We start from the raw sequence: 12,514 nt of genomic DNA, 5'->3' as shown, positions 1-12,514 counted from the left end.
TACCTTATGACAAATATATTCATGCATAAGTGTTAAGGCAAAAATGATTCCCCATTCTGGGGTCAGCAGGGACCTAATGGGGCGTGACATCTCTCTGTTTCCGATCATGTTTGTGCGTCAGACCTGCAAAATTGTGAATTATCAAAAGTGGTGTGTAGCTGCTCAGCACGTCTTTGAGGGAAAGAGAGAAGGAGGGAGAGCTATTACACATCAGCACGACAGGATAGAGAGTGTGTGTGTGTGTGTGTGTGTGTGTGTGTGTGTGTGACACAGAGAGAGGGAGGGAGGGAGACAGAGAGAGGTGCCATGTGCTTCCTGTCTACACGCCATTCACCTCCCCGGGATCCAGCGGGATGGAGGTCCTGTCTGCTGCTGCACTCAGATAAACTGAAATAAAGACTCCAGCTCAGAGTTCCTGCTGTCAGACCGTTTTGTCTGTGGCATCATCATTCTCTGGACTCACCGGGCCTGCATTTATATCACTTTATTCATATTAATTATATTTTATTTTTCATCCCAAACCCTGTTGGAGTGAGTCGTCTTTTAAGGAGAGAAAGGTATGTTGCTGTTTTTGTTATTAATTATAATTTAGACAGAACTGATGATAATTTTGCTGTATTTTATTTTATTTATTTATTTTGCATTTTCTTATTTAAACTCGTCAAATTGTGTTTAATAAATCACCCTAAATACTTAAATTCATGTGAGTTGTGTATAAAGATCCATTAAAGCCGCTGCGGGCTGTTCTCATGTCTTTACGCGGCCTCCGTGTTGACGAGATGTAAAAAGTAAGTATGCGCAGGTGAACGTGAGATAGGCCTGCCTCAACCTAATTTCGAGCAACTGGCTGAGGCTAATCTGCGCAGAAGCTTTAATTATATATAGGGCTAGTCTTTTATTAACAATGCGAAGACGCGCTCGTGGATCTGTGTAATTACCAGGAAAGCAGCTTATAGTTGTTCTTTTCCTCTCTGCTAAGCGCATTGGCGCAGCTCAGGCTGCATTTTCCTTCTGTCCTTATCCGCGTATAAGGATCTTATGTGACCCTTAAGTAGTTGCCCCATAAGTGACTGAGCCGATTTTGGAGATAAGAGGAGCAGCAGATCCACCTCCGCCGCGCAGGAACCCGGATAACCCGAGAGAGGAGGCCGAATACACGGAGGAATAAATAAAGCCATACGAGAAATGATTCACAAGACGTCTGATTGATTTCACTTTTTAATATAACCTCCTGCAAAAGCCTCATGTTAGTTATATTTGGTAATTTTTAAAATACATTATATAGCCTATATTATTATTATTATTATTATTAATGTCCCATAAATATCAGCACTTACAGGCCTACTGCTGCCACAGCTACTTTATTATAGTAATAATCATTATTATAGTAATGATAAATGTTGTGTTATCATCTCTATTTGTCAGAAATTGGGGATAAAAACATGATAATTTCCTCACATCGTTTATATTTCTAAATTTTTGAATTTGGAAACCACATTTTTGTTTTCATTTCTTTGACACGTTTACATTTTTCTTTTTTTTTAAAGTGCCGTTTTAATAATTTTTTGTCACTTGCTGAATAATTTTAAGATGATTGTGCATCCTGTCAAACATCCCCCCGGGGCTCACTCCTGTTTCCTCTCTGCCTGACAGGCTTCCAGGGATGGAGTCGATGCCCGGACAGCTTCGAGACGCGGGACGAGACGCCAGCTCTTCCCCCAGCTTAAAGCAGGACGCACCGAGCTTCTCCGGCCCCAGCTCCCTCAAACCAAACCAAGTGAGTGAGACCTCCTTGTACGGGGTGCCCATCGTATGCCTGGTCATAGACGGTAAGGAGAGACTGTGCCTGGCGCAGATTTCTAACACCCTGCTGAAAAACTACAGCTACAACGAGATACACAACCGTCGGGTCGCTTTGGGCATCACCTGTGTGCAGTGCACCCCCGTCCAGCTGGAGCTCCTGCGGCGCGCCGGGGCCATGCCCATCTCCTCCAGGCGCTGCGGCATGATCACCAAACGGGAGGCCGAGAGGCTCTGCAAGTCCTTCCTGGGAGCGCACAGCCCCCCAAAGCTCCCGGAAAATTTCGCATTTGACGTGTCTCATGAATGCGCCTGGGGCTCCAGAGGCAGCTTCATCCCCGCCAGATACAACAGCTCCAGAGCCAAGTGCATCAAGTGCAGCTTTTGTAACATGTATTTCTCCCCGAATAAATTCATTTTCCACTCTCACCGCACCGCAGAGTCCAAGTATCTGCAGCCGGACGCGGCCAACTTCAACTCGTGGAGACGCCACCTGAAACTGACGGATAAAAAACAGTCTGAGGACATTCACCACGCGTGGGAGGATGTAAAGGCCATGTTCAACGGGGGGAGCAGAAAGAGGACTCTGCCCATGAACGGGTCAGGGATGTCCTCGTCGATGAAATCACAGGCCTCGTCTTCTTTGGCCCAAACCAGCTCCCCTGAGATCCCTCAAAAAACTTTACGGTGCGATGAGGATCAGGGAAATAATAACCTGAGTTTGGCGAGCGGCGCACGGACCTACCCAGTCATCCCAGTGCCCAGCAAGAACTTTGGCATGCTCCAGAAAATCCCCCCACCTCTGTTCCCCCACCACCCCTACGGCTTCCCCAGCTATGGGCTGTGTCAGAAAAAGAGCGATGGTGTGCCTGACGCGAACAAAACCAATGTCTCGGGTGTGTTTTGGCCTGGCGCAAAGGACGCCCTCTACCCTGCTTTCCCCATGTTCTGGCCTACAGCTGGCGGCCTACCAATGCCACCCTACCCGGGGTCTCCACCAAAACCTCTTCCAGAGCTGCCAGGCGTCCGGCAGGCAGAGCTCGACTTATCGGACCAAAGCGACCGGGGCGCAAACACACCCAAAGACACCAACCACCACCCTCACCACCAGCAGGACGGCGGAGAGCGCTGCTCCAGCTCCCAGTCCTCCTCCACCAGGAACGACGAGGACAAGTCCGGGGACGAGACCCCTCAGAGGAAAATCAGCTACATCTCAGCCTTCAGACCCGTCGTCAAAGACGCGGAGACCATCGCCAAACTCTACGGCAACCGGGACAGCTACGGCGTGCGCCCTGGCTACCTGTCCCCGGATTTTATCAGCGAGAGCTCCAGCTATAGGTCGATATCACCGGACAGGGACAGCGTGGTGGACGACGACGACGATGACCCGGACGTGGATGTGGAGTCCAACCGGGGACAAGACGAGGAGGAGCCGATTCAGATCTCACCGGGAGGAGACCACCACGGCTCCCCAGTGCCGGACCAGGTCTCCTCGGCTGCTGAGGAGAGACAAGAGCAGCCTGATGCCTCCAGCCCCGCAGCAGCAGCACCAGCAGCAGCAGCGTCACCGGAGGACACCGTGCACACTGGGTCATCAGATGAGGACAGACGGATGCGTAATGGCTCTCCTCTTCATGAAGTAAGATTAGATTAAATGAAACTTTAATGATCCCCGTGGGGGAAGTGGAATTGTCGCAGTTGTGGAGAATATGAAAAGAGTTTATAGAAGAGAGGAGGCCTATAAAAATGTAATCAAGATCAGTTGGCCTGGAATAAAAAAGAATCCAGATGTAGACGGGCATATTCTCTAAATATTCATAGGAGTAAATGTTGACGGTGACCTAGTGTTCGGGGAAAATGTGCTGAAGTGTCGTTGAGCAAAGCAGCAAGGCCGATGTTTCCCTCTAGAATTAGTGAAATTGGCTTTAAAAAATCTACAAAGAGCAGCATTAATTTGTACTAATATATCTCCTTTTACCATCAATGTAATCAAACCCCAATTTATCCTGATTTAATTTTGATTTATTCCCATTATAATAAATCAGTGTGTCAATTATAAGATATTATTTCACCACCAAATTACTGTTTTTGAATGCAACATCTTCACAAACAAATTACAGGGCTGCTGTGTTTCTGAAGAAGGAGACAAAAAAAAGGGTCTCAATTATGTGAAGAACTGCAGCAAATGACATGTAATTGCTGTGCGTTATTAAACGCGATTGTGCGCTTGGTTTTACAGGTGTACGCTCATGAAAAGGACGGACACGTGCTCCTGAGCGAGCCTCCGACGTCGTTTGGATCCAAACACTCGAGCAGCCCCCGCAGATCCAACGGTAATTATTCAGGCAATTTATGGTTTTTGGGTTATTAATGCAAATGGGGGTCGTTTTGTGTATATAATTTAATTTAAAATGTTTGTGGCTCGTTCATGTTTAGGTGTTCACCACGTGTCTGAAATACAGAGCCAACGCAACGCAACGTACCAGGAGCAGAAGGACAGACAAGGTTTTTAATTGTTTTCTTTATATTTTTAATAGTAAAATTCAAAATCCACCTGTTTTATCCTTTTTAGCTGCTTTGATTTAATCCCACTGAAGCCTTTTGCAATATATGTGCCATATAGGTGATTTACTGTGAGTTAAATTGTTTGTTTTATTGTTTTTGTGCAGCCGATGGAGCTTTACGCATCGATATCAGCGTGCATGAAAGGGATCTGGAGAACATGGCGAAAGGTAAGAGGCTGATTTCGGGATCAAAAGGAAATAAAAGGGAAAGAAAGGGTGTAGCAGGTGATATTAATTATCATCAGAAATTATTCCTTGTTTGATTTTTAATGTGCCAGCCTGCAAATATATATTTATGCAGCAGCCAGACGCAGCATGGTCACCACATTTAATTAAGGCAGCTTTTTATTTGTTATTTCTAAATGTAAGAATTAAAATTAAATCAAATATTGCCAATTAAATGCTATTTAGGTTCTGAATTTATAAACTCAAATTAAACTCGACCCTTCTTATGCTGTTTATCAAACATTTTAAAAACATGTGTATTTTATTAATATTAAACATTAAATTCAATCTCATTTTAATGCAGCCAAATGCCCACGGCCTGCTAAAGATGACGTGCCAAAATCCGAATGCGAATTTACATTTTGTAGGCCTAAAGTGTTTCCATAGTTGTTAACCACTTAATCACGAGATGTGGGAGTTTTGACTTATTATTGTAAGAGGAAATCGTTTAGAGGCTATTAATATTTTAACGAACAGAGCCATAACCCCGAGGCACGGCAGCTAATTATTTTACAACGCTTGGAAAAACCCTGGGACTCCATTATTATCGTCTCAACCTCCAGGCAATGCATGGCAATTACTGTGGCAGCGAGCGAGAGGAAAGCGGTGAAATGGTTGTTATCAAGGATGTAAACGCACCTGAAGTCGGTTTACTGGGCTGACATAAATCTTTATGTGCAGAAATTCAAAATATATCATAGTAAGTGGAATCAAATTGATGTGAGGTAGATGAGGACGGGAAGGATTTTTATATGTTTTAGCAGATATTTGTGTTACTGGTGGCTCTTTGCTTTGTGCTGCACCACATCCCTGCTCATGATTCAGGAGTCAGACGAGGGTGTGTTTCAGTGTTTGAGGGTGAATAATGATATTTCCTTGCAGCAGATGAAAATAAGTTGACACATATTTTGGCTTTTGGCTTTGCAGAGGAATTACAGAAGCAGCTTGTGGAGCAAGTGGAGTTGAGGAAAAAGTTGGAGAGAGAATTTCAGCATTTGAAAGGTAGGACACAAAGTGAGTGGAAGTCACAGAGAGATGTGTTGTGTTTGGGTCTGTGCTCGCAGCCTAGATGTCAGGAGGAGAGCCAGTTGTGTTGTTGTGTCCTTTGCATCCAGGAATGTGTCTTTAAATGTATCCCCACAATGTCAGAGAGTTTCCATCTGATGTGGCCTTCGGTACTCTTCAGATAATTTTCAGGATCAAATGAAGCGTGAGCTGTCCTACAGAGAGGAAATGGTCCAGCAGCTGCAGATTGTTCGAGGTTTGTCTCTCTCTCTCTCTGTACTTTGTGCCTCCATAGATTATGACTGTAAAGCGGATGTAGATCAATGCTCTTTAAGTTTATAGGAAAAATATTTGAGCCACACACAAAAGAGCGTTTAAGTAACATAGGCCATATCAATCAATCTGAACCAACGAGCCTCTGAACTAAAAAGAAAGGAAAAGTGACACTTGCATATTGAAATATTGGTGATTTGTGTCCAGCCTTTTTCCTGTAAACTCCATATTTTTCCCTCCTGCAGTTGAGTAAATCATTAGATATCAGAAGGTGAAACTGAAACCACGTTGTTTTGTTTGCAAAGGTTATTTTCTCCTAAATCATGCTCTGGAAAATTGAATGGACAGACCATTATGTAGTGCTGTATCGGTTACATGCAGTAGACAGCAACTAATGCCACCCGTTAAAGGATTGGTTTAATGTTACAGTAGTTTAAATACAGGGTTCAAGTACACAGAGGGGTCACTCTAAATACCATAGGGGCAAACGGCATACATTACACTCCTCCGCTTCAGATGCTACGCAGCAGCTCACATCTTCTTTTTTTTATTCCTTTTTATTCCTTTTTTTGACCAATTTTTTATTTTTGGATAGACACTTTGTGCAGCGAGTTGGACCAAGAGAGAAAGGCTCGTTATGCAATACAGCAGAAGCTAAAAGGTAAATTTATCTGGCCCAAAAGAGGAACATGAATACATGTCATTTTGTGCCTACAAGCATAAATATGCAAGTGCTACTTTTTTTTTAATTAGTCATCTCCTGTGATCAGTGTGATCAGTATTTACAGTAAGACACCATTAAAGAATAGGTTTGCATTTTCTCAAGGCTGTCTTAAAACAACACTCACGGAACCATATGTGCATCGAACGTCCTGCTGGTCGCTTTAATTGTTCTTCCTGTCCATTCTGGCTGTAGAGAGATGCTTTCTGAAAGCAGTTTCACTGTAAGTGATGGAAAATCAACGATTATTGTTCTGTGCAAAACATTATTGAGGCTTCAGCAATCTGAATTTATCAAATGAAGTGTGTGTCCTCCAAATTCACAGTCCTTTTAGTGCACAATGTCCTATTTCTTTTAGTCACTAACCGACAAAGGTGTAGGTTTCATTTCAGCACCTCCGCAAGAAAATTTTGAGCATCACACATTCAATTTCCTGCTTTTTTACGCGGCAATTTGCACCTTTTGTGCATCAGTTTATGGTGTAAATGTCTTCAATTTTATCAAAGTAAAAATCCTCTGCTATTTTCATGTTTTTATTGGAGGGCAGCAAAAGCAAATGTTTTAAATATGGAGGAGGATGCGTCCCCTGTGTCCTCCTCGAAATTTACACCCATGCTAACCCACTGTGGGGCTCAGCAAGGAAACAAAACACTGTCTGTAGGTGTGTTTGTGTGCATAAAAAATACATTGCTCTTTAAAAGTAGAAATAGATCTTCGAAGAACGAGATAGTAGTGCACTTGAGGACTGTCTTTGCCATGTGATACTCAAGAAAAAATGCAGGTTATCTTGAAGAACAGGGTCAGCGCATGGGAGGAAGAAATAATGAACTTCAGGCACTTATTCGTGGAGCAAGAACAGATGCATTTGAATTAAGTTAAAAGGCCTTAATTTCAAAAGATGGCTGCTGACATTAAAGCACTGAAATAGATCTTTTGTAAAAGTGTTTTACACTCAATAAAAGCAAGATGTAACAAAGTGCAACAGAAAATAAATCATGACCTGTGTGGAGTATGTAACTTATTGTCCACTGAAGAGACTAAAATAGGAGCAGACAAAATGTCAGATCTGTGTGGAGCAATGAGGAGACTAAAACCTTCCTCTTTCATTTATTCATGTTAAAAAACTGCTGTATCTCCATCACCCTCTCTACATCCTTCTCTATTGGTCTGACTGTCGCTTTCTTAATGACATCATCTCATTGCACCTTCTTCGTCTGTTATGGTTTAACAGCATCCAACTGGAGAGTAAGCGCCAGTGGTGTCATGGTGGGGTGAAGAGTGGGACTGATTACCCAGGGCCCCGATGGGAGGAGGGCCCTTGAAAAGCCTGGAATGAAAGGCTCGGTTTTGTTTGCAGTTAATGCCATAATTGAATTAAAATTGGCTGAATAACTTGGTTGAAAGACTGAACTTTATATAAAAACAAAAGTGGAAGCTCTCTAACTTCCCTCTTACCCTTTCAAGGTGGAAAATGGTTTACTCCGCCCCTGCACTAGGATTTGTCTCTAAACGCAGCAGGAGCTGAGTGACTGTGTGCGCTGCTGCAGCACCAGAGTCTGTCCTCAAGCCTCGGAACATCGAGGTTCCCAGAACGAAATTAAAGGAAAAAGATAGAGAGGAAACTGACTTTGTGAAAAAAATTAAAAGGTGCATGAGAGAGACATGAATCAAGAGAGGAAGGGCAGGGGGCCCACAGAGACTGCTAAGGCGTAGGGCCTAGAATTTGGTGCTACGTCCCTGATTAGCATCACCAGCTGTTTATCTGTGATGAACAAACTCCTGATTCTCATATTCCTTTACCAATTTTCTGATCCTTCATTTGAAATGTAAACTACATTTGGATGAAATCACAAAGGGCAAATTTAGTACTAAAAAAATATCAAGTGGAGGATACCAACTTCATATGTGTAACTCAGACTACTGAAGCCTCTCAGTTAGCTTCGGCTAGACTTCAGAAGTCATTCTTACACAGAACAAGGACTGTGGATCACAAATTATGTCAGTAACAGATTTCTGTATGACCTGTATGGACATGGAGGAACTATTAACACCAAAGTGACAACAAAGAAAAATGGCAATGAAAGCTAACAGATGTGTCGCCTCATGTCAACTTTGTATCAGGCATAAAGCTGCACCTGAACACACTGCAAAGACTACAGCCAATGGCCAACTAGCTAATATGCGCCTGCTCCTGTGTGAGAGGAAATAACTCTCCATACCAACAGGTGGCGGTTGTCTCTAGTCGACATTTGAAAGGGAAACCGGATGACTGACAGGAGAGATTCATGATGCTAGTTAGCCAGTTAGCATATTAACAACACAACCTGGTGTTAAAAGAACAAAGGATTTATCATGCGCTAGCAAACGCAAACACAAACACTTACGAACTGTTTCTGCTAAAGAGCTAAGTGGCGAAAAAAATAATCTTATTTCGTATAACAAGTTTGTTTTGATCTCATGCCTTCACGTTGGTTGCTTCCTCACTTACGTTCATCTTCTCGTGCCCTGAGCTGAACGGCCAATCAGATTGATTTCATTCACGGATGGGCTCTGCCATCTTTAATGGTGATTCAACATCCTGAATCAGCTGGGAAAAAAAGCCACAAGGGCAAACGGTGCGGGACACACCACCAAAACTAGAGCGCTCACCAACAGCCGGCTGTCCGCTTTATGTGTCAGGGCCTTTACAATGACCAAAAACCTGTTTCAGTGTACATATGAGCATGTGAGTATTGTTTTAAGACAGACTGAATAAAATGTGAACCCATCCTTTAACATTAAAAACAACATACACCTGTACATGAAACAATAATCAGTGATAGTGTTTGTGTGTGTCTGCATGTTCTCACTGATGGACTCGTTCCTCCCCAGAAGCTCATGACGCCCTTCACCATTTCTCCTGCAAGATGCTCACCCCTCGTCAGTGCACCGGAGCCTGCACCTTCAAACCTCCGCTGCTGCCTCCCTAGTGCCCAGCACGACCCCTGCACCTGACCTCAGCACAGCCAAAAAAAAACAAAAAAAAAACACACTCACTGGTCTGCCTCGAGAGCTCTCATGTGTTCACCTCCCACCTGTAACCCGAGGATTACCAGCCTGCTGTATAGATACACCACTGATTTTAGCACTTGAGCGAAGACTCTGAGAAGGTTTCGGCAGCGACCTCTCCGCCCTGAAAAACTGAACTCTTGACTTAAAGAGATCATTTTAGTGTTGTGAGTCAAAGGATTGTTGATCTGAAGCTGCGAAGCTCAAACCAAGGAGTCTCTCTGAATCAAAGTCGTCTGCTCTTTAGCTACTCTGAGAATAAGAAACAACACTATATACATATACATATATATATATAACATGTGACGATGTGCAATGGCTCGTATAATTGTGATATTAAGTTCAAAATCTCATTATTTAGCTTTTGTTGCTTGTTTGAATGAGTTTTTACATTTATTTGTTTATTTATCTTTGGTTTAATTTATTGTTTAGATTATTTATAACACTGTATATGTTGTTAAGCACTTTAAATGGGCAACATTTCTGAATTTGACCATGCCGTCCGATACCAAATTCTTTTTATCAAACAATACAAGGATCTTTATGTTTAAGATAGAGAACATTATTATGAGCACTTACTTAAACAAGCCGGTCAGGTTTCACGTCAAGCAAAAGATTTTCTGTCAAACTTTGAAGTGATGATTTAAAGAAAATAAACTGGAGCCATTTATAGATTTCATGTACAGTTGAGACTATTTTGACACAAATTTGATCCCATAAATTTCTCTGTTTCAGGGTTTTTTCTATCATGACATGCATCTGTGAGTCACAACAGACAAAACCAAAACCTTTTCCTATCATCTGAAGGTGTTTTTATAAGACACTGTATGAGGTGTGTGTTCAATCTGCCATTCACACAGCTGCGTTTTATGTTCTCTGTCACAATCTACCCATAATTTTCCCATTTATGTATGTACCGATGTCAATATTAATAAAATGTGAAAGCCACTTTCTGCTCTTTGTTCCTCTCTCTGGTGTGAGCCTGACACCTACTGGCCTCCGCACAAAAGAGCTCCTCCTGAGATGGATCATATTTCCTCTTATTGTATTTGAGTTCAACATGATCTCTTTCATTAGGCGGCTACATCAGTGCATGACATGTCCAGTCAACTTATAATGTTTGACGTCGAGTCAGGGGAGCAGGCTGATCTAATAGTGAAATCTAATTCTTCTGATGGGAGGGCTAATAGATATTGATTACACGGCTCTCGGTCCCTGGATGCTTCATACTGAGACAGATACTCGCATAATGTCACTGACACACAATGAATGTTAATTTTCTGTGAGCGTAATTGCCCTCCGTGGCAAAGCCGATTCCCTTTGAATACTAACAAGGCCTGCGGAGATGAACAGAACTGAAGTACTGAAGTAATGTGGGAACCATCAGCTGCTTTCATATGTTTTTATTCAGCTGTTTGATATTAAGAAAGAAAGATTTAGGCTGATACGTGGTGACAAGTGTGGATGGATTATGTGACACTGGGGCCCTGAGCACAGACACGTCAACCCCCCCCTCACTCATCATGCTTAAGGGAAAGACTCAAAGAGACTCAAAATGATTGCAAACTACAAACTACAAATTACTCTCTTTGTAGTGGTTTTGTGTCTCTTTGTCATTGTATTGTGTCTCTGTGTGGTTGCTTTGTGTCTCATTGCAGTTGTTTTGTGGTTGTTTTATGTCTCTTTGTAATGGTTTTGCATCCCTGTGCAGCTGTTCTGCGTCTCTTTGTGGTCATTTTGCATCTTTGTGTGGTTGTTTTGCGTCTCTTTTGGTCGTTTTGAGTCTCTTTGTGATGGTTCTACATCTCTGTCTAGTAGTTTTGCATCTCTTTGTGGTAGCTTTGAGTCTCTGTGATAGTTTTGTGTCTCTTTGTGATTGTTCTGCGTCTCTGTGCAGTTGTTTTGCATCTTTGTTGGTCATTTTGCATCTCTTTATTATGGTTTTGTGTCTCTTTGCGATCTATTTGCATCTCTGTGCAGTTGTTTTGCGTCTCTTTGTGATTGTTTTGTGTCTCATCTAGTTGTTTTGCATGTTTTTGCAGTTGTTTTGTTTCTCTTTGTGGTAGCTTTGAGTTTTCTTATGATAGTTTCGCGTCTCTATGTGATCATTTTGCGTCTCTCTGCAGTTGTTTTGCATCTCCTCTGGTCATTTTGCATTTCTTTATGATGGTTTTGTTTCTCTTTGTAGTCATTTTGCATCTTGTATTCATTTTGCATCTCTTTGTGGTGGTTTCGCTTCTTAGAGTGGTCATTTTGCATCTCTTTGTGGATGATTTGTGTCTCCTTTTACTAGTTTTGCTTCTTTTTGAGGTTGTTTTTCTTCTCTTTGTGCTCATGTTGCAACTCTTTGTGGTCTTTTTGCGCCTCTTTCTAGTTATTTTGCTCCTTATTATAGGCCTAGGGGTCCCCCGACCCCTTAGGCTCCTGGGCCTGTGCCCAGTAGGCCCGTTCAGTAATCCTTAATAGTGACAAGTGAGGGGGAAAAAAAGTCTCCTCCAAACAAGGTGATTTCAAGCTTCTCTAAAACCCTGCAAAGCTGAAATGCAAACTGAGGACAGAGGGCCTGAGAGCTGCTGACTACAGGCATGATGAATTATTTAATGATAATTTCATAATTATACAACTTTAAAATTTAAAGTATGACTGAAGGCGCTCATTGAAAATGTGCCCCGTGTTCGCATATTGATCCATGATGCATATGTGACGCACTGGCAATAAAATACATATAAATGAGATAAAGTGACGGACACAGTTTACACATCACCACAACTTAATGACTCAACAAAATATTGTTTATTAGTAAATAAATAAATAATTAAAGACAAGGTTCTGAGAAAAAAAGTATTGAACAAATAAAGCAACAGACAATATACAATAT

General features: G+C 42.3%; 1 protein-coding gene across 5 annotated transcripts; it reads left to right on the top strand.

Moving 5' to 3' along the window:
* The first annotated feature begins 210 nt into the window (after positions 1-210).
* On the top strand, positions 211-10,578 carry LOC126395588 (SKI family transcriptional corepressor 1 homolog-B-like). Of its 5 annotated transcripts, none has more exons than XM_050053185.1 (9): positions 211-557; positions 1,654-3,439; positions 4,040-4,133; positions 4,237-4,305; positions 4,470-4,532; positions 5,517-5,591; positions 5,776-5,850; positions 6,463-6,528; positions 9,460-10,578. In XM_050053185.1, the coding sequence occupies exons 2-9, from the start codon at positions 1,664-1,666 to the stop codon at positions 9,555-9,557; spliced, it is 2,316 nt and encodes a 771-aa protein (XP_049909142.1). In that variant the 5' UTR covers positions 211-557; positions 1,654-1,663; the 3' UTR covers positions 9,558-10,578. The 5 variants fall into 5 exon arrangements, with proteins under 5 accessions (XP_049909142.1, XP_049909134.1, XP_049909157.1 ...); XM_050053177.1 differs by lacking the exon at positions 211-557 and adding an exon at positions 1,151-1,246; XM_050053200.1 differs by lacking the exons at positions 211-557; positions 6,463-6,528 and adding an exon at positions 1,151-1,246 and having other exon boundaries at positions 9,463-10,578.
* The last annotated feature ends 1,936 nt before the right edge of the window (positions 10,579-12,514 follow it).

The sequence above is a fragment of the Epinephelus moara genome, chromosome 1 (assembly GCF_006386435.1).
Source record: "Epinephelus moara isolate mb chromosome 1, YSFRI_EMoa_1.0, whole genome shotgun sequence".
Lineage (NCBI taxonomy): Eukaryota > Metazoa > Chordata > Actinopteri > Perciformes > Serranidae > Epinephelus > Epinephelus moara.
The sequence above is the reverse complement of the archived record's forward strand: the minus strand, read 5'-3'. Positions and strand labels throughout refer to the sequence as shown.

Coding starts and splice junctions, on each gene's coding strand:
- LOC126395588 (XM_050053177.1), top strand. Junction 4,533..5,516: donor TCTGGAGAACATGGCGAAAG/GTAAGAGGCTGA, acceptor TTGGCTTTGCAG/AGGAATTACAGAAGCAGCTT. Junction 5,592..5,775: donor AGAATTTCAGCATTTGAAAG/GTAGGACACAAA, acceptor GGTACTCTTCAG/ATAATTTTCAGGATCAAATG.